The 23,951-nt window shown below is 52.4% G+C and overlaps 2 protein-coding genes across 11 annotated transcripts in view; both read left to right on the top strand.

Annotated features, from left to right (window-relative positions):
• Positions 1–8,971, top strand: part of Asic1 (acid sensing ion channel subunit 1) — a 30,222-nt gene extending 21,251 nt beyond the window's left edge. For 3 of the 9 annotated variants that reach the window (XM_017595126.3, XM_039079937.2, XM_017595125.3), the window contains exons 4-12: positions 2,689–2,839; positions 3,428–3,555; positions 4,298–4,451; positions 4,765–4,821; positions 5,247–5,400; positions 5,837–5,928; positions 6,404–6,483; positions 6,561–6,665; positions 6,799–8,971. In XM_017595126.3, the coding sequence (XP_017450615.1) occupies positions 2,689–2,839; positions 3,428–3,555; positions 4,298–4,451; positions 4,765–4,821; positions 5,247–5,400; positions 5,837–5,928; positions 6,404–6,483; positions 6,561–6,665; positions 6,799–6,903 (1,026 nt within the window). In that variant the 3' untranslated portion in view covers positions 6,904–8,971. The other 6 variants (NM_001414903.1, NM_024154.3, XM_063264284.1 and 3 more) reach the window with 5 other exon arrangements.
• Positions 8,972–10,218: 1,247 nt separating this feature from the next.
• On the top strand, positions 10,219–20,759 carry Smarcd1 (SWI/SNF related, matrix associated, actin dependent regulator of chromatin, subfamily d, member 1). 2 transcript variants are annotated; one of them, NM_001108752.1, is made up of 13 exons: positions 10,219–10,400; positions 11,038–11,225; positions 11,517–11,559; positions 11,658–11,780; positions 12,216–12,338; positions 13,245–13,361; positions 14,420–14,521; positions 14,754–14,915; positions 15,036–15,133; positions 16,293–16,428; positions 17,886–18,008; positions 18,986–19,087; positions 19,191–20,759. In NM_001108752.1, the coding sequence occupies exons 1-13, from the start codon at positions 10,224–10,226 to the stop codon at positions 19,242–19,244; spliced, it is 1,548 nt and encodes a 515-aa protein (NP_001102222.1). In that variant the 5' UTR covers positions 10,219–10,223; the 3' UTR covers positions 19,245–20,759. The 2 variants fall into 2 exon arrangements, with proteins under 2 accessions (NP_001102222.1, XP_063120031.1); XM_063263961.1 differs by lacking the exon at positions 10,219–10,400 and adding an exon at positions 10,451–10,625.
• The last annotated feature ends 3,192 nt before the right edge of the window (positions 20,760–23,951 follow it).

Consider the following 23,951-nt stretch of genomic DNA (forward strand, 5'->3'; position numbering starts at 1 on the left):
TGACAGCATGCATTGTGTCCTAGTAGAGGGCAGCAACTGAGGTCATCCTGGCAGTGAGAGGAGTGGGCGTCACCTCACCTGAGGAGAGGGTAACAAGATCCCAAACCCTCATCCTGCCGAAGCCAGTGTCAGACAAAGGTCTTCAGCTCTCCTCATCCCTGGCAGTGCCCCCCCTCTCTTAGCAGTTCTCCATCAATTATTCATCCTCGGCACAGACCACGCCCTCTCTAGCAGAGCAGTCTGGTCCTCCTCCCCATGCCCTGCCCCAGCTCAGCCACACTGCCACAGAGGCTCTGGTGAGGAAGGACAGACAGCTGGACCGGCGCAGACCTAGCCGAAGTCCAACCTCCGTCCCTTCTGGTGGCTTCTTCCTGTCTCCTGAACAAGATGCCCATCCAGATCTTTTGTTCTGTGTCATTCTCCTCTGGAGAGGAGGCCCCGGGATCCATGGCAGATATCTGGGGTCCCCACCACCACCGGCAGCAGCAGGACAGCTCAGAATCGGAAGAAGAGGAAGAGAAGGAAATGGAGGCAGGGTCGGAGTTGGATGAGGGTGATGACTCACCTAGGGACTTGGTGGCCTTCGCCAACAGCTGTACCCTCCATGGTGCCAGCCATGTGTTTGTGGAAGGGGGCCCAGGGCCAAGGCAGGCCTTATGGGCAGTGGCCTTTGTCATAGCACTGGGTGCCTTCCTGTGCCAGGTAGGGGACCGCGTTGCTTATTACCTCAGCTACCCACACGTGACTTTGCTAGACGAAGTGGCCACCACGGAGCTGGTCTTCCCAGCTGTCACCTTCTGCAACACCAATGCCGTGCGGTTGTCCCAGCTCAGCTACCCTGACTTGCTCTACCTGGCCCCCATGCTAGGACTGGATGAGAGTGATGACCCCGGGGTGCCCCTTGCTCCTCCTGGCCCAGAGGCTTTCTCCGGGGAGCCTTTTAACCTCCATCGTTTCTATAATCGCTCTTGCCACCGGCTGGAGGACATGCTGCTCTATTGTTCCTACTGTGGGGGCCCCTGTGGTCCCCACAACTTCTCAGTGGTGAGTGGGACCCATGCTTACCACAACACCCCAAGAGTCTAGCCACCGTTCTCTCTGCCCATCAGCTCCTGAGACTGGGGCTGGTAACCGCTGAACCCGACCTAGCCTGGTCCTGAGCTCACCTGGGATGCCAGAGTCTGCAGCTAGCACAGCTCTTCCTCGTTGGGTCTTGAAATATGTCCCTACCAGTAATTAGTGTTGTTCTGATGCCTAGAATATCCTCTAGTCTCATCTGCTGTTCTCCAGACCTCTCCATGGCCCCGAACCTTGCTCTAGCTGTGAAGTCAATCTTTGACCTGCTAGGGGCTGCCTATGACTGGGCAGTGGTTGGCTGGGGTAATAGTTGGGGGGGGGTGGAGCCACCGTTTCTGGAGTGCAGAATGGGGTCATAGGTGGAGAGGGCAGAGCCCCTTCATACAGACACCTCTGTCAGCAGAGCTCACATCCTCACTTGGTCTCTTGTGCTTTTTCCTATGGGAGAGTCCATCCCCAACTAGCTCTGTGTGTGTGTGTGTGTGTGTGTGTGTGTGTGTGTGTGTGTGTGTGTATGATCCACATGTCTGTCAGTGACGTTGGGAAACTTCTAAATCAGAGTCCTTGCTCCCAGCTCTCATTCAGTGGCCAGCACTGGAAGAAGCCATCACTGGAAAATATCACCTTTCCCCATTGGTTCCCCTACCCGGAGGTGAAGGGAATTTCTAGATACAGAGCCAGTGGCCAGCCGCATCCCACCATCTCCCCAGATCAGCCTATAGTCCAGTCTAGCCTGATGCCCCTCTAGCCCATGTATATTTCAGATGCCTGGCCTTTCCCTTCCATACCCACTGCTCTGTGCCCTACCATGTAGGAGTAGATGGGGGTTATCCCAGTCCCTGAAGTGATTGTAACCTGGTGTTTTGGGCCATTGGGCCTCAGCGAGGGCAGAAGATACAGGATCTTCTAACAAGGAAAGTATCTCCTTTGAGGCCCTCTGAGCTCTACAAGCACCGGAATCTGCCATGCCTTGGTGTTTGGTCCAGGAGGGAGGGAAAGTGATGTGTTGGATGTGTTTGGTTCTTGCCTTGGTGACTGGGACTGCTCACAGGTTCTGCTGATAATGGGACAATGGTGGACACGAGAGAGGGAAGAGACTGAGAGGCTTAGCTTTGAGGGGCTTAGGTGTGGAGGAAGGACTTGGAAGGATTTTTAACTGAGGGGTGAAATCCCAAAGCAAGATCTAAAGATCTGTTTCAGAAGGCCTCAGAGGTTTAGCAGTCACAGGTCATGGTGACAACGGTGCATGTTAGGGTCCTAGCAAGAGGAAGATTGTTCCTTGATAGTTCAGTTGAAAAGACTTTCACGAAGGGGCTATTTGCAAAGCTGCGTGCAGGATTAAGGAAGCCAGTGAGGGGTGGGGGGAGGATGGAGCTAGCCTTAGTGGGAAATTGTTATCGCTCCAAGGCTGAAGGAGCACAAAAGGAGTCCTCCCAGCAAGGGTGACAATTGTGGAGGACCTAAGCCACTGCCTGGTTAGAGAGGCAGAGAGGGGATCAGTACTCCGTTCTCTGTCTGTGTCCGATCCCTTGTGGTTCTCACTGGTTAAGCCCGATCGGAAGCTCATCCTGCTGGCAAAACTCTCATGCTCTCTACTCTGCCTTCCACCAGGTCTTCACTCGGTATGGGAAGTGTTACACATTCAACTCGGGCCAAGATGGGCGGCCACGGCTGAAGACCATGAAAGGTGGGACTGGCAATGGCCTGGAGATCATGCTGGACATTCAGCAAGATGAATATTTGCCTGTGTGGGGAGAGACCGGTATGTCCGTCTGCTTAAGAACACCCTCCCTGGGCCCGCCTGGCCCCAAACTCAATTAGGGCTCCACTGTGCAGCCCTGGCACCAAATTCAGACACGTCCCCTTTCTCCCAAGATCTCACCATGTCTGTCTTTGCCCCTATGTGACTTCCGCACTCTCGGTTCCCTGGCTCCTCCTTCCTGGTTTAGTTACTCTCCAAGGTAACCAGGCATCCTCTTCCATCAGTGGCCGCCACTCACTCTATAAATAACTCCCTCTCTTCTTGGACTGCCTGGCTGTCTGGTCTCAGGGGACTTGGGGGCAGAGAGATGAGGAGAAAAGAGAAGGGGATGAGGAGAGATGGAGAGGGCCTGAGCCAGTGACAGTCCAGGAGAGATTATCTGAAACAGCAAGATACATTGTAGACACCAGGTAAAAGAAGTCTGTAGGATCCAGAGGTCACTGGAGCACCATGGAGCTGCTAACACAGGAGGCTGAAGGTGTGCTTGGACCCTATCTCCTCCTTACCAAGTCCCAGTGGAGGCTGCTTCTTACCAGGAAGTTGTGGTGCCCCAGGCTCCTCCCAATTCTCATGCCTTCATCTTTACAGACGAGACATCCTTCGAAGCAGGCATCAAAGTGCAGATCCACAGTCAGGATGAACCCCCTTTCATCGACCAGCTGGGCTTTGGTGTGGCTCCAGGTTTCCAGACGTTTGTGTCTTGCCAGGAGCAGAGGGTGAGAAGCTGCAGCGGGTGTTGGGGAGTCAAGATGGAGTTCTGGGGACCGGGGAGACGGCTCAGTGGGTAAAGTGTTTATTATGCAAGCATGAAGATCTCAAGTGAGACCCCAACACACATGTAAACCAGAGTGGTGCACAGCTGTAACCCCAGTTCTGGGCTGGGCGTGCAGAGACAGATGGATCCTGAAGCTAGCTGGCCAGTGAGCTGCCCCAGATCCAGTAAGAGATTCTCTTTCATAAACAATAAGTAGAGGGAAATAGAGGAACATAGTCAACATCTACTTCTACTTCTGGACTATGTATGGGGCACAGACACACACACGTGCACACATACTTCACACACACATGCACACACACATGCACACACATGCACACACACACTTGACACATACACATGCACATGCACACATGCACACACACACGCACACACACACGCACACACATGCACACACACTTGACATGCACATGCACACGTGCACACACATGCACACACACTTGACACATACACATGCACACATGCACAGACACACACTCACACACACATGCACACACACTTGACACACACACGCGCACACACATGCAGTAGTGGGTGATCAAGGATGGGAGGAACACTCAGTGAACTCTAAGACCTTAGAGGTCCAGGGGTAAGACTCCTGAGTTCTGTATCTTGCCAGAGAAGTCCATTAAGGGGAATTGGGGAGAAGCCCCCACACTTCCCCAGCTCCCCGGCTCTCCCAGCAGCTCATCTACCTGCCCTCACCCTGGGGCACCTGCAATGCTGTTACCATGGACTCGGATTTCTTCGACTCCTACAGCATCACTGCCTGCCGGATTGATTGCGAGACGCGTTACCTGGTGGAGAACTGCAACTGCCGTATGGTGCACATGCCAGGTCAGGCTCCAAGATTCCAAGCACAGCCCTGGGCTATCTCAGGCTACACTGCCTTCCCCTGTTCCCTGTCTGTATTTTCCTTCCTAACCCTGGTCCCTGGTCATTTAATTTCTTATGTTTCTCACTCTTGTCTCTCAGTTCCTGCCTTTGTCTATAGGGAGCGGGGGAAGGGTCTTTAAAGGGTGGAGTGTGAGAGTAGGTCACTTCCAGGGCACCAGGGATAGCTCATCCTACTGTCCCATCTCCCAGCTTCTGCCCTACACGGCACCAGACCCCTTTAATCTCTACTTGTCCTGTCTTCTTTGCTTTGTAGGGGACGCCCCATACTGCACTCCAGAGCAGTACAAGGAGTGTGCAGATCCTGCCCTGGGTGAGCGTCTCTGGCTTGGGACAGTTAGGGGGAGGGAAGGAAATGCTGTCTGTCCCATGCACAGGGCACTGAGATCAAGGTTGGACTTGATTGGACAATGGTTGTGCTTCTACCTGCATCTGCCTCTAAACGCTGAGAACTGCACCTTCCAAGGTCCCTGTGGCGAATTAATGAGAGTCTCTTGGGAGGGCCTTCATCCTCTTCTTTCAGCCTCAGATGGTTGGTCCTTTAGAACCCCAAGGGAATGCTGCATAAGATTAAATGCAGGGGCAGGAAGGCCGGGTGAGAATGAGCTAAGGATTGACACAGGACCGAGGCGGATGAGAAAGGGTTCTAGGGATATTTTGGGCAGGGTCAGTGTGTCCATCTTGGGAAGGCACTGAAAGGAGGACGCCACTCAACGTGTGCCTTTCACGTGGGCACAGACTTCCTAGTGGAGAAAGACCAGGAATACTGCGTGTGTGAGATGCCTTGCAACCTGACCCGCTACGGCAAGGAGCTGTCCATGGTCAAGATCCCAAGCAAAGCCTCCGCCAAGTACCTGGCCAAGAAGTTCAACAAATCGGAGCAGTACATAGGGTAAGGGGTCTACGGCGCAGGGCGGAGCACTTGTACAAGGACCGCAGAGGGTACAGGTGGGCCTAACGAGAGTCTCTGGGTGCAAGGAAGCTGAGATAAGTCACAGAAGGTCCAAGAGGCCCCCGAAGAGTGTGGGTTGTGTGTGGGGAGACCAAGCTGGAAGTAATTCAGACACTCCTCTCCCTCCTCCTTTTAGCCTCTTAACTCCAAACTCATCCCTGTAACTGGGACCGCCTCCACTTGCCAGCGTGCAGGGTGTCTTTTCAACCATTTAATTTAATCCTCACAGCACCCCTAGAAGGCAGGCAGGACTCTTCATCCGTGTCTCAGAGATTTGGAAACAGACTCAGAGAGACTCACAGCTAAGATGACCTCTCTAGTAAGGGGCAGAGATATGACTTGAACCTAACTTTTTACCCCCCCCCCTCCTGTGCAGGGAGAACATTCTGGTGCTGGACATTTTCTTTGAAGTCCTCAACTATGAGACCATCGAGCAGAAAAAGGCCTATGAGATCGCAGGGCTGTTGGGTGAGTTTCTGAACGACCAGCCTTCTCCTATGCCTAGGATAAGATATGACTCCCTCCTACCCCAAACTAAGTGCTCTCAGTCTGTCCCATCCCCAGGGGCCTTTCCCTGAGCCCTCTTGTGTGGCAGGAAGTAGAGAAAAGGGACCCGGTCTTCTCTTAGGACAAAGTGGATAAGTCGGGCATCAGAGGAGGGGTTGAGGGCTAGAGGTAGAAGCCGCTCCGTGTGTCCTTGAAAGTGGTCCAGACACTAAGAAAGTAGTGAGTTTTGTAAAGAGTTTATTTTTCTTGAATAAGAAACACTCATTTTGGGAAGGAACATACAGAATAGAGAATAAAATCCTGCCAGAGTGTGGTCTTCTAATCCTTCTGGATCAAGGCACCAATTTCTGCAAATATGGCTGGCCTGCCCCTGTCCTATTGAACCCCATAGCCCCTTGGTCCTGAGCCCACTAACCTCTCCGACCTGACCCCTCAGGTGACATCGGGGGCCAGATGGGGTTGTTCATCGGTGCCAGCATCCTCACCGTGCTGGAACTCTTTGACTATGCCTACGAGGTAAGGAGGTAAGGGGGCAGGGCTGGGCCACCCCACTGGGGATTCCGATCCACCCACCCTGCCACGACCTCTCCCAGGTCATTAAGCACAGGCTGTGCAGACGTGGAAAGTGCCAGAAGGAGGCTAAGAGGAGCAGCGCAGACAAGGGCGTGGCGCTCAGCCTGGATGACGTCAAAAGACACGTGAGGGAGCAAGGCAGGGAGGCGACCTGCGGCGTGCCCTTCCCCCACAGCCTCAGACCAACCCCGTCTCCACGCCGCCTTTTTGCCCGCAACCCTTTCTGTAACCGGTTCCCGTCTTATGTCCCTCTGTTAGAATCCCTGCGAGAGCCTCCGAGGACATCCTGCCGGGATGACGTACGCTGCCAACATCCTACCTCACCATCCCGCTCGAGGCACGTTTGAGGACTTTACCTGCTAAGCCCTCGCAGGCCGCTGTACCAAAGGCCTAGGTGGGGAGGGCTGGGGGAGCAAGGGGCCCCCAACTGCCCCCAGCTACCCTGTGGACTTAACTGCATTCCTGGTCAGTGGTTCCCTCTTGTCTGTGGTGAGAAAGGAGTCTTGACCATAGAGTCCTCTCCCAGCCTCTATCCCATCTTTTTATTTTAACGAAATTAAACTAATATAAAAAGAGAGAGATCGGTCAGGACCTCAGGCTGCCCCTCTGCTCCATGCTGCCTCCCCTAGCTCCAAGCCTGAATTCTGTCTGTCTGGCTGTCTGTCATCTGAGTGTCCACCTACATTCTGCTGCCACCAGTCACCAAAGCCCCCTCTTAGTGAGGGGTGGAGGGGATCTCCAGGATCTGAAGTTTGGCCCCAAACCAGAGAATGTACCTTAAGGGAGAGGGCTGGTGAGGGGACTTCCCTAGCCTTAAGAGATGCTCTCAGCCGGGTGACTCCCCAGGAGCCCAAGTCTCCAGGTAAGGACTCCATGCCCAGTTCTGCTCCCTCAAGCATATAGAACCTTTAGGGGGGCGGAGGATCTCCTGAAGAAGTAGAGACGGGGACTCCGTGTGGCCCTGGTGCTGTAGGCCACATCCCAATATCCGTAAGTCACCTCCAACCCAAAGCTGCTGGAGAGAGATCCCAAGAGGCAGCCCTCTGTGACATCCCCTAGAAGACCTGACTGGTTAGCTTCCAGCTCAGGGAGAGCGGCACGGCCGCCTGACCTCACTGGCTTCTCTCTCAGAGGCCTTTGCAGAGGGCCGCATCCATAAATTTTCTTATGGAACAGTTCCAAGTCCTCTTCCCTGACTTCATTTGCTTCTCTTGGCAACCTCATCTGCATTTTCTATTTCTATATGATACAGACTCTATATTACTATAGCCTTGTATATACTCCCCTCCGGCCCTGTTTGTCTCAGTCCCATTCCCTCTTGTCTCTGAGAATCATCCCCCAGCCCCAAGTTCTCCCTTCTGTCTCCCCCCACCCCCCCTGCCTCCCATTCTCCTGTCTCTGAATGCCTTTGCCTGTATAAAGAGTTGGATTCTCCCCTGGTGTCTGTACTGTGTACACACATCCCTTTGAGAAGCACAAGGAGATGACACGCGCATTGTAACCTTCACACTGTCTCGGTGGCGACATAAAGGAAGCTGTGAATTACAAGCTCTGCCTCTTTCTGGCCTCTCCCTCGGCCCCCATGACCGGGGCACTCTCTGCCCTCCCCACGGCCTTAACATGTTCCTGCTCCACCTATCCTGGTGCCCTTTGTCTGGCTGACTGTAGCCTCCCTGAGGGAAGGGATTGCTGGAGAGGTAGCTCCTATCCAGGAATGAAGGACACTGGCTGGAAACTAAGCCAAGAATGTTACAGACAGGGGGAGCTGGGGATTGGTGACTGACCCTTGCAGTTGGGCAGTGAGTACCCAAGGCCAGAAGCTGAAGCCCTCATTCATTCAGTGGCCTTTCTTTCCTCAGGGTGCCCAGTGCCCTGTCCTCACTTTGATGCCTAGGCCCACTGCTTGCATTTTCTGGTGAGCCAGGGCTTGGTCATGTGAGGAAAGAGGTAGGCCTAGAGCAGGAGTTGAAAGCCCTGCTGTTGTGTGTCCCTACCATACAGGGCTGGCTAAAAGTCGAGGTAGACGCTTACCTAGGAAGCGCAAGGCCCTGGGTTCGGTCCCCAGCTCGGAAAAAAAAGAACCAAAAAAAAAAAAAAAAAAAGTCGAGGTAGAGGGCCTCCCCACCCCCACCAGGTACCCTTCCCAGGCCAGAGCCCCAATATCTTTCCAGGCCTTCTCTGTCCCCACTGTCTCTTGGTCTCTAATTCCAAAACAGGACTTATGGGCAGATCACCTGTGTGGGTTGGCCTGGAGCCAGAGAGTGAGGCTATAGAATCTTTGAAACCTTTTGGTTCCCAAGAGTTGTTTAGAGAACAGAACTCCCCCAGAAGGAAGCAGGGCAAAGCAGGGAAATGGACACTGACTGGGGGGCAGCAGAAGGGGCTCTGGGTGACGCATGCCTCTGGTCTAATAAACTGGGTTTCAACCATCTCTTCAGTGTTGGTTTTCTGTTTGTTGTTTGTTTTGTGTTGAGACAGGGTTTCTCTGTGTAGCCTCGGCTGTCCTGGAACAGCTCTGTAAACCAGGCTGGCCTCGAACTCACAGAGATCCTCCTACCTCCCAAACGCTAGGATTAAAGGTATGAGCTGCCAGCACCCTGCACTCTGGGTGTTAACCTTTAGATCGGAGCTTGCCTTGAGGGCCACACAACTAAAGAAATTTGGGTGGTAGTCTGGTGTGGTGGTTCCACCTCTAATTCCAGCGCATAGGAGATGGAGCAGCTGTTTTCCATCACACAGTGAGTTTAACGCTAGACCAGGCTATTCGAGACCCTACATACTTGATCAGGTAAAAACACTGATCCACCTGGAAAAGAACAAATTCAGGAATCCTCTGTTCCCTAGGCAGTGGACCAGCAAAGTAATCTAAAGCAACAGATATCCGGGTCTCTTTGGAGAAGATTCAAGGTAAAAGAATTCATTAAAATCTGAAGTTAAAGGTCTGAGGTGAAGGGCTAAGTTCCCGTGCCGGGGAGCTGTTAAGCCATTATTTATTTATTTATTTATTTATTTATTTATTTTTTTTTTTTTTTTTTGGAGCTGGGGACCGAACCCAGGGCCTTGCGCTTCCTAGGCAAGCGCTCTACCACTGAGCTAAATCCCCAACCCCTTAAGCCATTATTTATAAGATGAGGCCCTGGCTACCAGCCAGGAGACCCGAATCCAGGATGGCTTTTCTCTTATCTCGATTTGTCTTTGCCACGACATTCACCTCCTTTGAGTTCAGCTTTTCCGTTTGTAAAACGAACAAACAGCCTGTTTCCCTCTTTAGCATCCGGAGTCTGATCCGTAGGAAAACAAAAAGCAAACCAACCAGAATGCTTTGGAGAGGTAAACGCACTGGGCCGAGGTGAAGCATCACTCCAGCCGCCTGCGGGGTGGGCTGGGCTCTTTGCAAGGCCTTGACGTCCTCCAACCGCCCGGGGGCGCTCGCTCCCGGCACTTCTTTATCAGCACACCGCCTCTCTATGGTGCTCCCTCCTGGCCCGTGAAGGCGGGAGGGAGTGGTCAGCACGCCTTTCCCGCTAGTCGCCCCCTCTAGCCCGTAGTCTCGCTGCCCCGAGCCGCCCGTGCCCGCCGGCGGGCCGGGCCCACAAACAGCCCAGGCGCTCGGGGGGCGCGCGGGGGGCGGGGGGAGTTCCGGTTCCGGTTCTTTGTGCAGCTGCAGCGGCGGCTCCGGGAAGATGGCGGCCCGGGCGGGTTTCCAGTCCGTGGCTCCGAGCGGCGGCGCGGGAGCCTCAGGAGGAGCGGGCGTGGCGGCTGCTCTGGGCCCGGGCGGAACTCCCGGGCCTCCCGTGCGAATGGGCCCGGCGCCGGGTCAAGGGCTGTACCGCTCTCCGATGCCCGGGGCGGCCTATCCGGTGAGTGGGACAGGAGGAGGGGCGCGCGGGCCGGGGGCGGGGCCGAGCGAGGGCGGAGGACTGACAGGGGTGAGGGAGAAGTGGGAGGGACTCCCTAGGGAGGGGCTCGGGCCGGGAGTGGAGGTGGGGGAAACTGAGCGGAGGAAGAGTGGGGGGAAGGAGGTTAGCATCCTTACCTGCTCCCAGCGGCATTGTTTCCGTGTGAGGAGCGAGTGTGGAACCAGGGTGGGTGAAGTGGGCCCTGGGATGGGCATGGGATGCAGAGGGGAATGGGCAGCCCCAGTGTCTCCAGGAACACCCAAGCTATTGCAGCAAATTGAGGTCAGCCTTAGAGGAGACAGCAGCTAGTTTAAAAAAAGAAAAAAGTAGGACTAGAAATGTCTGATGAGTCAGATCCAGCATAGATCAGAAAATTCAAGTATAATCTAGTTTTTAGACTATATTCCATTAAATCACTAGTAGGCCTGAAGAAGCTCCAGTTACCATATTTCAAAGAAGCAAAGGATTGTCTTGTCCTCCACTCTACCCACCCCCCAGCCCTACCCCATCCCTGAAATCCAGCCTTCCACCACTTTTCCTTCCTTGGTGGGGCTAGCATGGAAAAATATGACATCTCTTGGTCCTCTCCCTTCTGTAGAGACCAGGTATGCTGCCAGGCAGCCGAATGACACCTCAGGGACCTTCCATGGGACCTCCTGGCTATGGGGGGAACCCTTCAGTCCGACCTGGCCTGGCCCAGTCAGGGATGGACCAATCCCGCAAGAGACCTGCACCTCAACAGATCCAGCAGGTCCAGCAGCAGGCGGTCCAAAATCGAAATCACAAGTAAGATGCCCCCTGGGGTGAAGGAAAGACGGGGATGGGAGGAGGCCTGTGAGGATGCTGATGCTGGGAGTCCCCAGGAAGTCAGGCGCTGCAGTATCAAATGGTGCTGCAGGGACTCACCCTTTTGAAGGCTCTCTGGCCTCGTGATGAAGTGGAGTTTTTGTGGTACTGGGAGATGGAGAGTCATCCCGTAGGCCGTAGTAGCTGTACCATAAATGGAGGTGCTCACAGCGATGCTCATGTTTTGACTAGTTCCTATCCCAACCTGATAACAGTATTTATTCTGAACAGTGCAAAGAAAAAGAAGATGGCTGACAAAATCCTACCTCAGAGGGTGAGTGCAGCAGCTGTAGAGGCCTTCCTGAAGGGGTAGTGGCTTTGAGAATAGAGGTGGTCAGCTCTAGGGCCTGACCCTATCTTTCTGTTCCTAAGATTCGGGAATTGGTACCGGAATCACAGGCCTACATGGATCTCCTGGCTTTTGAAAGGAAACTGGACCAGACTATTATGAGGAAACGCCTGGATATCCAGGAGGCCTTGAAGCGGCCCATCAAGGTACCAGGAGAGTACCAGAGGGTCACAGGAGGGAGCCAGGACGCTCCACCAAGCTTAGGAAGAAAACCCAAAGGCACAGCACATCTCTCTTTGGCATTTAAACTGCATCTTTCCCTTCTGCCTGCAAACCAGGAATTACATCAGGAGCATAGGAGTGGGGCGGCTGGCAAGGAGAGGGGGGGCTTCCCACTCTCTTCAGCAGAAACACACCCTGTCCTTGTTTTTGCTCCTCGCTACCTTGGGAACCTGCCACTTTGCACGACTTTGTCTCCCTGGCACCCTGGCACATTTACTCAGGCCCAAGTCAGGGCCTGTTTGCTCCTCAGTGGAGTCCTTATCCATCTACAAAGCCAGCCTGGTAGGAGTGACCTGGGAGCTTTAGGGAACCTTGTGCTCTTGAAGCCCCACGGTCAATCCTGTTTCTGCCTTCCTCAGCAAAAACGGAAGCTGCGGATTTTCATTTCTAACACATTCAATCCGGCTAAGTCGGATGCCGAGGACGGGGAAGGGACTGTGGCTTCCTGGGAGCTCCGGGTAGAAGGACGGCTCCTGGAGGATGTGAGTTCAGGGTCCATGGTGGTTGGTGCTCAGGGTGGGAGCTGTTGGGAAGGAGCAGTGCTGTGTGGTCAGCAGGAAACCTGACTGGTGTTCACCACTCCTGCTGGGAGCTTCCGGAAGGGGGTTGGGGGTGCTGTGTTCCCTGCCTACAAAGACAATGGTCCTTTGTGCCTACTCTCACAGCTTCTCTGGTATCAAGTGGAAACCTTTGTTGCTCTGGGGTCTGGGTTGTTGTTTACTTTGCCTGGTGATGCTGCCCTTCGGATTTCAGTGCTCACTTATCCCCACCACCATCTGTGCTTAGTGTTTGAGCCCATGTTTCCTCCCTTAGGTCCTTGAGGTTATTTCTGTCTTCCCAGGTTTCATTGGAGGCACCACAGTTTAAGTACGATAGCCCCCCCAAAGGCTTGGCTCTTTGTTGCTCATCAGACTAATGAGCACCCCAGACTCTCCACCCAGCAGCTCATTGGGGAGGCTCGCCGTTCCCTCAGAGCTCTGCACTCTGACACTTTTAAACTGTGTGCAAGTGAGCTCGTCTGATGCACTTTTGCTGGGGAACCGAGCTGCCTCTGGGTAGGTCCAGGCTATTTGCTGGTCATGTGTTCTGTCCAGAGAAAGGCAGGTTTTGTTCCCCTGCCTCTGGCCTGGGATTCATTTGCCCTCTGCTGTCAGGCTTTCCTCTGCTCAGATGTGCTTTGTTGTGCTAGCGGTTTGGCTTAACTTGAAGTCAGAGATCCTGTCCTTGTTACTGTGCTCCTGGGACCAGGACTGACTCAGTGGCCACCTGGCCATAACCAGAAGATACTTCAAGGGTTTTCCCCATTGGAGTTAGAAACTGCTTCCTAAGGAACTTTGTCCTGGGGACTTCGTGTAACATACCCCTCCCCCTCCCCATCTCTTTTCTAGTCAGCCTTGTCCAAATATGATGCCACCAAGCAAAAGAGAAAGTTCTCTTCCTTTTTTAAGTCCTTGGTGATCGAACTGGACAAAGACCTCTATGGGCCAGACAACCATCTGGTAGAAGTGAGTAGTTCTGCCTTCCAGGCCTTAACTTTTTTGGGGGATGATGGGTTTGGGGACCAAGCTTGAACAGATTAGCCCAGGTATGGGGTTCCGCCGTTGCAGTTTGCACATTGACCTCCAGGCGGCGCTAGCCGTACTGAGTTGGGACCCAGGAGCTCTTGCTATCTGACTTGACCACTTGTTTCTGTCCTGACTACTGCCCCCCAGAGAAAATTCTGGTAGAGTCCTCTTACACTCTCGGCTGTCTCTGCATCTTGCTTACAAGTGTTGGTGGGCTGTAGTTGCTGACATGCTTTATTTTCCTGATCGTCGCTGCTGTAGTTAATGGGTTGACTGATGGAGTACTAGTGATACTAGAGCCTAGGTTATCGATCTGTATCTTCCTTTTGGTCCCTGATCCTTTAGATTTATGTCTCAGATAACCAGAAATACTAAACAGCTCCTGGGTGTGCAGTGTTTCGATGACTGTGTTAGCTGTGAGCAGCAGTGTTTTGGGGACGTGAACCCAGAGCGGTCTAGTGTACGTGTGAACTTAACCTGCCCTTTCTTTACCACTGTAGCTGCAGCCCCTTAACTCCAACCACTAAGAGACATGGGAAGTAAGTCAGAGTCAGTAGAAATCTGTAAAGCGCTTGACTTGATAGCAGTAGAATAGCTAAGACTGGACTAGAGTCAGCTCAAGCACTGGCTCTGTTACATAGCGAATGTAACATGTCATAGACATGGATGTAACATGTCATAGACATGGGTAGCTGGCCCTCAGTAAACTGACACTGTCTTAGGTTCCTGTTCCATGTATAATATTCATTTTGTGGGTAAATTTATTACTGGAAATTCAAGCCATTTTAAATGCAGTCATCTCAAACAGGGTTGGAAAGTTCTGCTTTTGTAGACAATAATTCCAAAGCCATCTATGTTTTTTAGAGATGCCTGGAGCTATTGCTCTTCCCCAGTAGCCACAGTAATGGAAGTTGAATGTTCAGTTATTACAGACGCTCTTCCCTCCCACCCCAGCTCTTCCTCTGGAAGAGTACCCCCTGACACCTTCCTCTCTGTAGTGGCACAGGACCGCCACTACCCAGGAGACAGACGGCTTCCAGGTGAAGCGACCAGGAGATGTGAATGTACGGTGCACTGTCCTGCTGATGCTGGATTACCAGGTACTCTTGGGAGGTGTGGAGAGTCCAGCTTTCCTGGCCGCAGTGTATGAGTGTCTGACTACTCAGGAATGCTCTTCCACTAGAGCGACAGCAGCATGTGTCTTCGTCCTCTGTAACCCTGCCGTCCAGATTTACTAATGTCCGTTAGATTGAGTCCGTTGCTGTACTAAATACCCCGAAAGACACATGGATCCATCTCATTAGCTTCATCTACACTCTTGGTTCTCTGCAGCCCCCCCAGTTTAAATTAGACCCTCGCCTGGCTCGCCTCTTGGGCATCCACACCCAGACACGTCCAGTGATCATCCAGGCACTGTGGCAATATATTAAAACACATAAGCTCCAGGACCCTCACGAGCGAGAGTTTGTTATCTGTGACAAGTACCTCCAGCAGGTATGTAAGGCACATTCTATTTCGAGAGTCTAATTGCACTGAAAGTGCCGATTTGTAATGCCTCTCTCTCTCTCTCTCTCTCTCTCTCTCTCTCTCTCTCTCTCTCTCTCTCTCTCTCAGATCTTTGAATCTCAGCGGATGAAGTTCTCAGAGATCCCTCAGCGGCTGCATGCCCTGCTCATGCCACCAGAACCCATCATCATTAATCACGTCATCAGGTGAGTGTGCTGGACCCTGCCCTCGGGAGCCTGCTCGTCCCGTTATCAGATGTCCAGAGGTCTCCTTAGATGCACTTGCTCTATTTCTGTTTAGATTACGTAAGCTCATTACTGTGAAAACCGATAATGGCACCAACCTCTGCTTGCCTGTTACCTGCTCACCTTTGCAGAGTTTATGCCTGAAGGTTACTGGTGTTTGGGGTGGTTGCACACTCTTCTCTGGCTAAAGCTAGAGTGTTAGTGGCTGGACATCAGCCAGCACTGTCACAGCAGGGCTCCACTTCCCGCGGGAGATGCAGATTGTCACTGTGGTGGGAGTCAGCAGTCATCTTTTTATGAAAGGAGGGGCTTCCAGTCAGACTCCCACTCTTGCTTTGTTTTCTCATAATTTGGAAGATAAAGAGCCCTGCGCCTGTCAGACGCCTGCTCTTTGCCCTCTTTGTTCCAGTTACTCCGGAAAGACTGAGTTTCCCTAGTCCCTGAGCCCCTCACCTGTAGTCCCTCTATAGCTTGTACATCGCGTCCACAGAAACTGGAGTCCTGTTCTTTTTGTTGCTGTTTTTTTTTTTCCGACAAGAGTCTGTGTAATCCTGGCTGTCCTGAAACTCACTCTGTGGACCAGGCTCCCCTCAAACTCATAGAGGTCCACCTGCGTCTGCCTCCTGTGTGCTGGGATTAAAGTCCATTGCACGGACTCCTGTCTTTAAAAGTTTTCACAAAATGCCTTTGGTGCTATTTGAACTTTATGACTTTCTTAAAACCAAGCTCAGCCCAACAAGATGGTTCAGCTGGTTAAAGGCACTAGCTGCCTAGCCTGACAACCTGACATCAGCCCTGGGAAACACACACACACACACACACACACACACACAGAGAATGAATATATGGGAATGTACTGAAAACCAAATTTATTGAGTTACAAGTTGTTACTCATAGAGGCAGGCTGGACCGTAGGTTAAATCTGTTTGAAGTAAGGCAGTAAGGCATCTGGAGATACAACTCCATACAGCTCTCCGAAGGAAGACGTTGAGCATCTCTGCTGTGCACTTTGACCTTTTGCAGTCGCTTCCTTTTCCTCTCATCCCTGGACCATCTTCTGACGTTGGTACGTAGGTCTCAGAAAAAGCCATTTACTGAACTCTGCTACTTTCCTCCCCAGTGTTGACCCAAATGACCAGAAAAAGACAGCGTGCTACGACATTGATGTGGAAGTGGATGACACTTTGAAGACCCAGATGAACTCTTTCCTGCTGTCCACTGCCAGCCAGCAGGAGATCGCTACTCTAGACAACAAGGTCGGGGTCTCTGTCCCACCGTCCATCATAGCTCCCAGCTGCCTTTTGCTTTTCGTTTTTAACTAAAAAATATGTTGATACCCAGAACTTGTCAGGCTGTCGGTAACGTTTAGTGATAAGTGGAGGCAGGTTACATACATGCATTTAGATTCTGCCTATTACATTTTGTTTTTGTTTTTAGCATTTTGAGTGCATCTGTCCCTTGTAGAGTAGGCTGGCCTCAAATGCATGATGATTCTTCTACGTCATGTTCAACAGTGCTGGGGTTATAGACACGAGCCATGGCGGCTGCGTGTGAAATGAGACCACGTTATTAAGGACCTGAGCCTGTGCCTCCCGCCATAAGGTATCAGTGGGAGCTCTCCCTGCTGCCGCCATTGGTACTGTAGGCACTGTACGCAAAACCAAAGGGCTTTGTAGCCACCAGAGATAATGTGTGTGGACTTTCCTAGAGAGTAGACGCCTCAACTAAAATTTGAAGGGTGAAATAGAAGTTAACAGATGGCAAAGAAACACAGTGGTGTTTGGGGTATGGGAGGCAGAAGACAAGAGAGATAGAACAAGGTGTGCAAGAATTCAAAGGGAGAATGAGCCTGGGGTATCCATGAAAGAAGCAGAGGAAGGCATGTTCTTCACTCCTGCAATCCCAGCACTTGGGAGCAGCAGCAGGAGGAGGTACACCCCAAGTTCAGGGTCAGTCTTGTATACATAACAAGTTCCTGGCAGCTACAATTACAGATAACCGCAAAATCAGCACAAGAAGTACAAGATGTCAGGGTATGATTTTGGGGAGAGGAAGCTACTGGGGCAGTAGGAGCCTGGCTGTAACGCTTTGATCTGGGAAAAGCACATGTATCCCTCCTGCAGGTGAGGTAAAAGAGCCGGGACAAAACCTTCGTCATGGAGGTACTAATGCTGTTTGCATTAGCGGGGAGGTGGGGAGAGTTGAAGAGGGGCAGACCTGCAGCAGATCCATTTGGAGACTGGGCTGATGGTTTGTGGGAGATGTGTCCAGGCTCCAAACTAAAGGTGCAGACAGGATGGAGTTCAAAGGAATGTGGCTCCTGTTGGGTGGGGCTGAGAGGAGGCCGGCCTTGGAGGGAGAGTTGTCTGGGAGGAGGAGGAGGAGGAGGAGGAAGAAGAGAAGGAGGAGAAGGAGAAGGAGAGTTAGGGGAAGGGTAACCACTTTAGTTGAGACTTCAGCCGACCGTGTCTTGCGAAGCTAAGAGAGCACGAGGGTTTGCTGGAGCATGGTGGTGGCCAAACGTTCGGTTTGTACTGGTTCCTGTTGAAGACACCGAAATTGCAGCTTCCCTTACCTGCATAGGAGCCAGCACGTTGCTTTCTGAAGGGAGCCAGACGGCCACCGTGCGAGTGCTTGCACCCGTGGACTCTGGGCACCTTGACAATGTCAGCCTGGGTCTGCCTTTACCTTGGAGCTTCCTTCTTTCTTTCAGATCCATGAGACAATAGAAACTATCAACCAGCTGAAGACCCAACGAGAGTTCATGCTGAGCTTTGCCCGAGACCCTCAGGGTTTCATCAATGATTGGCTTCAATCCCAGTGCCGGGACCTCAAGGTAAAGAGCCTGAGAAAGGCCCAGAGGGACTCAGGGAGTGCAACACGTGATCATTTTACTTCTGCGCAGAAAGCTGGTTGAAGAATTGAGGGACCACCTTTTTGTTTTTTCAGTCCATCCCATTTTAGAGTTGATGAGGGAAATGAGGCAGGGCCATCAGGAATGTAGTCAGCACTTCCCCAGTGTTGGCTTTGGACTCCCAGCTGGACTAGAACTGGGGATCTGGGCTCTGATCCCCCACAGATGTGTTCCATTGGGAAAACATAGGCTAGTGTGTCACTAAAGGGTAGTAAACCGTGGCCAGCCGACTGGCGGCAGTAAACCTGTTCAGAGTGAGGGGATGCAGATGAAGCGAGATGGGGTTGAAGATGCTTCCCAGGAAGAAGAAAATCATAGGCCCAGGCAGGAAGATGTGCCTTGGCGGCTTGCCATAGGTGCCCGACTCGTGATTGCTGTGACCAGCACAGCAGAAAGGTCACCTGCTGACAGTGACTTAATGGGTGCTTGGGGTGACTTGGGGGTGTCTTTTTTTTTTTTTTTTTTTTTTTGTCTGCTGGGGCTTTTGAAGAAACCTGACCCAAATTGGGCGGCTTGAGCACTGGGATTGTCTCCCAGTGGTGGAGACTGGAAGTCCAAATGAAAGTAGCCACAGGGTTGGTCCTGTACATCTCCACTAGCTTCTGGTGACCCTGGGTGTCCCTCAGCTCAGGCTTGCTGTCTTCACATTGTGTATGTGTCTGTCTGTCTGTCTGCATTTCCCTCCTTTATAAGGACACCAGTTATACTGGATTAGGGCCAATCCCAATGAACTCTTAACTTGATCATCTGCAAAGACCCTATTCCATGTCAGGTCACATTCACAGGTACCGGGGGATTAGAATTTCAGCATCTTTGGTGGGGGTTGGAGGTGGGCAAGAGGTAAGTTCAGCTGAGAGCAGACTTGAAAGCAGGAACCCTGTTGTCCTCTCCTCCCTCAGACAATGACTGATGTGGTGGGTAATCCGGAAGAGGAGCGCCGAGCTGAGTTCTACTTCCAGCCTTGGGCCCAGGAGGCCGTGTGTCGATACTTCTACTCCAAGGTCGGTGCTGTGCCGGGGCACAGGGGAAGTGGCCCAAGGAGGGGCAGCGGCGTTGGCCGCCAGCCTTTGGTTTCTCGAGCTTGCATTCCTGTTTTCTCTGCAGGTGCAGCAGAGGCGGCAAGAATTAGAGCAAGCCCTGGGAATCCGAAACACATAGGGCCTCCCTGGCCCTAGTGTCTGCACCGAGTTTGTGGGCCCCGTGTTGCCTGCCTCAGTGTCCCTGTCTTGGTCTTGCTTGAGGCATTCTAGGAGATGCTGTTGGCTCCAGGACAGTGTCACAATGAAGAGGGTGTCACATTTCCGTCTCACAGTCACCTGTTATCCCTTCCTGCACCCCGGCCTCCCACCTCAGCTCCTCCCCACCAAGCTCCCACGTGCCTCTACCTCCCTGTCCTACATAGGACCTCTAGATAGTGTAGAGAACCGTAGTGGTAATGAGTGCTCTGAAGCGGTGGGGCCTCCTGAGGTCAGGCGGGCTGCAGGGAGACCCAGGCCTTGGGAGCTGTCGCCCTCTGAGCCTCAGGCCTGGGGCAGTCTGTAAGCTAGCTGACCTTGGCTTCCTGGTAACCCTACTTCTTCCCTTCCTTCCCTCCCTCCACAGGTTGGAGCAGATTCATTCACCTTTCTTCTTGCCCTCTAGCACTAAAGGAGCCCAGGTTCCGGGCTTCACTGAATCCAGGTTGGTCCCTGCCCTCTGGACTTAACCTGCTGTCTGACCCCCAAGTGGGGTCCATGTCAGTATTGGAGTGTGGTTTCAACTCTTGCTCCTCCACACACTCCCGTAGCTGTCAGTATAGGATTTCCCCACACCTGCCCTAACCGCAGTGTTTGGGCTGGGATCTCGCCTTTCCTTGTCATTCCCAGCAGAGACTGTCCTTCCTGCTGTTAGAGGAGTGGCTTCTTCATTCACTCCACCCTGCCCCCTTCCAAAAATGGAGAAACAGGCCTGAAATCAAACGGGTAAAGCCCTAGGCCGTCCCTGTCTTCCTGTCCCATGTCTGCCCAGTTGAAACCCACTGGTGGCTTCCAGGGCACTGAGGAGTAAAAGCGCCTAGGGCTGGAGAATAGGTCTGAAATGGGTTTGTGACTCCCCACCCCTGCCCTCTAAGCTTCAGACCTCAGGTAGCAGCAGGCTGTGTGGTCTTGGCCCCTTGGGACAGATGGCTTTGCGTCTTCCAGGGAAGCCTCAGATTCTTCCAGGTTTTGTCACCTGGAGTGGCATGTCCCAGGCTCGCAGACAACACTGCAGGGTGGGAGACAGCTGGGCACGGGGATTCCGTTGAGCATGGGCTCTGAACCCACAGAACTGACAAAGCCCCTGCTTCCCCACCCCCACCTCAGGCTCCTGCGAGCAGTGTTCCTGCACCCTTCCTTCCTGCCTGTTCTGTACTGGGACAGCAGTGTTTCCCCTGTCCTCCTCATGTCCAATAGCCTCCCTCCTCTTGGAAGGTCCTCCCCACAGTGACACTGGACAACCTTGGGGCAGCTGAGCCCAGCCTGGCTTCTGGCTAGAAGCATGATGGGTGAACTCGGCACTCCCAGTGTCCCTGTTGATAACTGTTTTTATTAACTGAATTGTGTTTTGTTTTGTTTTTTTTCATGGACCAAAATTTTTTTTGTACTGTCTCCTTACTGATGTCACCCAGTTTTAATAAAAGACTTCTGAAGAGCAGGTCCCTGCTGTCTGTGGGGTTGCTGTGGGTCCCCATTGTCTGGGGGGGAATCATTGGGTCCCCACTATCTGGGGGGTGATCACTGAGTCCCCTGCTGTCTGGGAGTCACTACTGTAGTGTCTGCCATCTTCCCTCCCAGTGCCTTCTTCCTTGACAGGTGTTTCTTGAGGATGTTTGCCGGTCGTGCCAGGCTCTGGAGGTCTGGGAAATGAGTCTTTTTCCCCTGGGGACTCTGGGTCTTATTAGAGGCTTGTGACCTCAGCAATGCCCTTGGGTTGGTTGCTCCAACTCCCAGCCATCAAGAACAGACAAGGCAGTGCCGCTACTGGTGTCTCCCTCGTCCTTGAAATCTCCATGTCATGTACTGGCAGGAACAAGCTGTCCTTGGCATCTGTGGCCCCTTGATTTTGATGAAACTGGGCTTTGTTCTCCCAAGAGTACATGTCCATCCAGCCGCTGCCAAGGGCCCAGTGACAGGTTTTCCATACAGACCCACCACATGCACTGATCTCATGCTTTCTGAGGTTCTGTGAATGGCCCCAAGACACCGGGGTTTTCTTTGTGTTGTTTCCCTGTGATAGGGGTCTCTGTAACTAAGGCTAACCTTAAACTCACTGTGCACCTATCTCAGCAGCCCCCACCTGCAAGTGGAGATTACAGATGCGAGTCGTTACAGTGCCCGATGTAAGAAGCCTGTTCTGTTCTTAAAATCCAGTGTGGAGTGGCTGCTTTGGTCCTGTGTGGAGTAGATAGGGCTGCCTACCTGGCTGCTCAGACATTAATCCCCCTTGGAAAAAGCACGAAATGCCTGCGGTCCCGCCTGCTTCCATTGGGTGGCTCACAACTTCCCACTGCACTCTCTCGTCCAGGAAGGTGTGGCGCACTGAACGAGCGACTGTCACACCCTGAAGTCACTGCTAAAAAATCTCACCCATCCGTGCAGTTCATTGATACCGGCCTTTAATCTCAGCACCAGGGAGGCAGAGGCAGAACCTCTGAGTTCCAGGCCAGCCAGGATTACAAAGACCCCGTTTCACACACACAAAAAGAATCTTGCCCATTGAGTAGCTGGATATCTGCTGAGTAGTGTTGTCTGCCAGTGCAGGGCATGCTGGATTGTCTGAGTTGAGAGGGTTAAAAAGAGGCGTTATAACCCGGAACAGAGGAAGCAGGTATCAAGGCACTGAACCGGCATCTGTTTTTACCCAGTCTAATTGCACGTGTGATGAGTGGCTGATGAGTCATTAATTCCAAGCAGACACTGTCCAGCTTGCTCTTAGAGAAGCTTTGGTGGGACAGAAAACTTCCTGTGCCGAGCATCCCTTTATTCCTGTGTGAATAGCCACGTGCTTGGTCTCTCTACACAACCGAATAGGCTGTCGGGGCAAAAAGAGACGGGAGTATTTAGGCAAAAACAAGGCACCCATTTCAGGCATAAATGCCCATTCTTTCATGTTCCTATCATACGTGCCAGGGGCAGGAACATCCTTTCTCTTCCAGCCCTCGTAATCAGTGCTCCCAGCTGGCAGCCTGGCACTGGCGCCTTCATCTCGGTGCCAGTGTGATAAAGGAGTGGTCTGTGGGAGGACAGCTCCACATTAGGCAGAATCTGGTAGAAGAAAAAACAACCACTGATTGATTTCGAGTTTGTCCCCATCACAGACTGCCTGGCCTTTTGACCACGATAGGCTGCTTCTGTGTAATCCCTGATCCGGGGTGGGGGTGGGGGGAAGAGACACGCTTCCAGTCGTTACCTCCTACCCACTTTTTCTTAGTGCTGTCAGCACTCCCCTCTAACCTAGTGCCGATTACTGTTACTGGCCGGTGGTAGCCTGGAGGATGACAACACTCCATTCGTGGTGTGCCAAGCCAGGAGGTCTGCACATGAGCATACAGTGGTTGGCGTCTGCCCTGTGGGTCAAGGTGCAGCTCCAGAGGGTGAGGAGCCTGCACTGAGCTTTCCGGAGTGGCTTGGAAACCCGAGCTCCTCCTCTTAGTCAAACAGATGTCTGTGGATGCCATGGTGCTCAAACTGCTAGATGTGGGCCTGCCATTCTCCCCTCCCCCAAAGTCACACATGAGCATCAGAGACCACAAAGCTCAGGAGACATGGCTACCCTTGAGTTTTGGAAGCTGCTGCTGTAACTCTGGCTTCTCTTCTGCTGTCTAGTGTCTGTAAACTAGCTATTTTAAGGGTTCCTGTAGGACAGGCAGAGCCTTGAGAGAAGAATTGAAGGAAGATCAAGCTTACCCAGGACTGTGTATGCTGGTCACCGCCTTCTGCCCTTTCTGAAGCCTGGAAGGACTCTGGGCCATGTGGCATCAGTGGTTCTACCTTTGCCCTTCCTTCCTGCCTTCCCTTTAGAGACCTTCAAATGGGGATTATCTGAGGTGAAGGGGCTCACTGTGAGTCCCTGGCCTGTGAGTAACCACGATGACTGTAGTGGCTGTTCCTGGTTGTCAACTTGACTATATCTGGAATGAACTACAATCCAGAACTGGAAGGCTCACCTGTGATCCTGATCTTGAGGCTGGGAGATACAAGTTTCTGATCTGGATCTTGGCATGGAGATCTTGAGGCAAAGTGGCTATGAATCCCAGGAGACTAAAAAGCAAGGAGCTCTCTGAGTTCAAGGTCATCTGGGACAAAGCAAGTCCCAGATCCAGGCGTGGGGGTACACATCTTTAATCTGGGCCACACCTTCTGCTGGAGGCCTATATAAGGACATTGGAAGGAGGAAGACTCACTCTTCGCCTGCCTGCCATGTGGGACTGAGCCACTGCTAGATCCTTGGACTTCCATTCACAGCTGCTGCTGACCGTTGTTGGGGAGTTGGACTACAGACTGTAAGTCATCAACAAATCCTCTTACTGTATAGAGACTACCCATACGTTCTATGACTCTAGAAAACCCTGACTAATAAGAACCTTGTTCTTTTTTATTTTTTTAAAGATTTATTTATTATATATAAGTACACTGTAGTTGTTTTCAGACACACCAGAAGAGGGAATCAGATCTCATTACAGATGGTTGTGAGCCACCATGTGGTTGCTGGGATTTGAACTCAGGACCTCTGGAAGAACAGTCAGAGCTCTTAACCATTGAGCCATCTCTCCAGCCCGTTTTTAGTTTTTCAAGGTAGGGTTTCTCTGTGAAACCCCCTCTGTCTGGGAACTCGTTCTGTAAGCCA

Source organism: Rattus norvegicus, chromosome 7, assembly GCF_036323735.1.
Source record: "Rattus norvegicus strain BN/NHsdMcwi chromosome 7, GRCr8, whole genome shotgun sequence".
Lineage (NCBI taxonomy): Eukaryota > Metazoa > Chordata > Mammalia > Rodentia > Muridae > Rattus > Rattus norvegicus.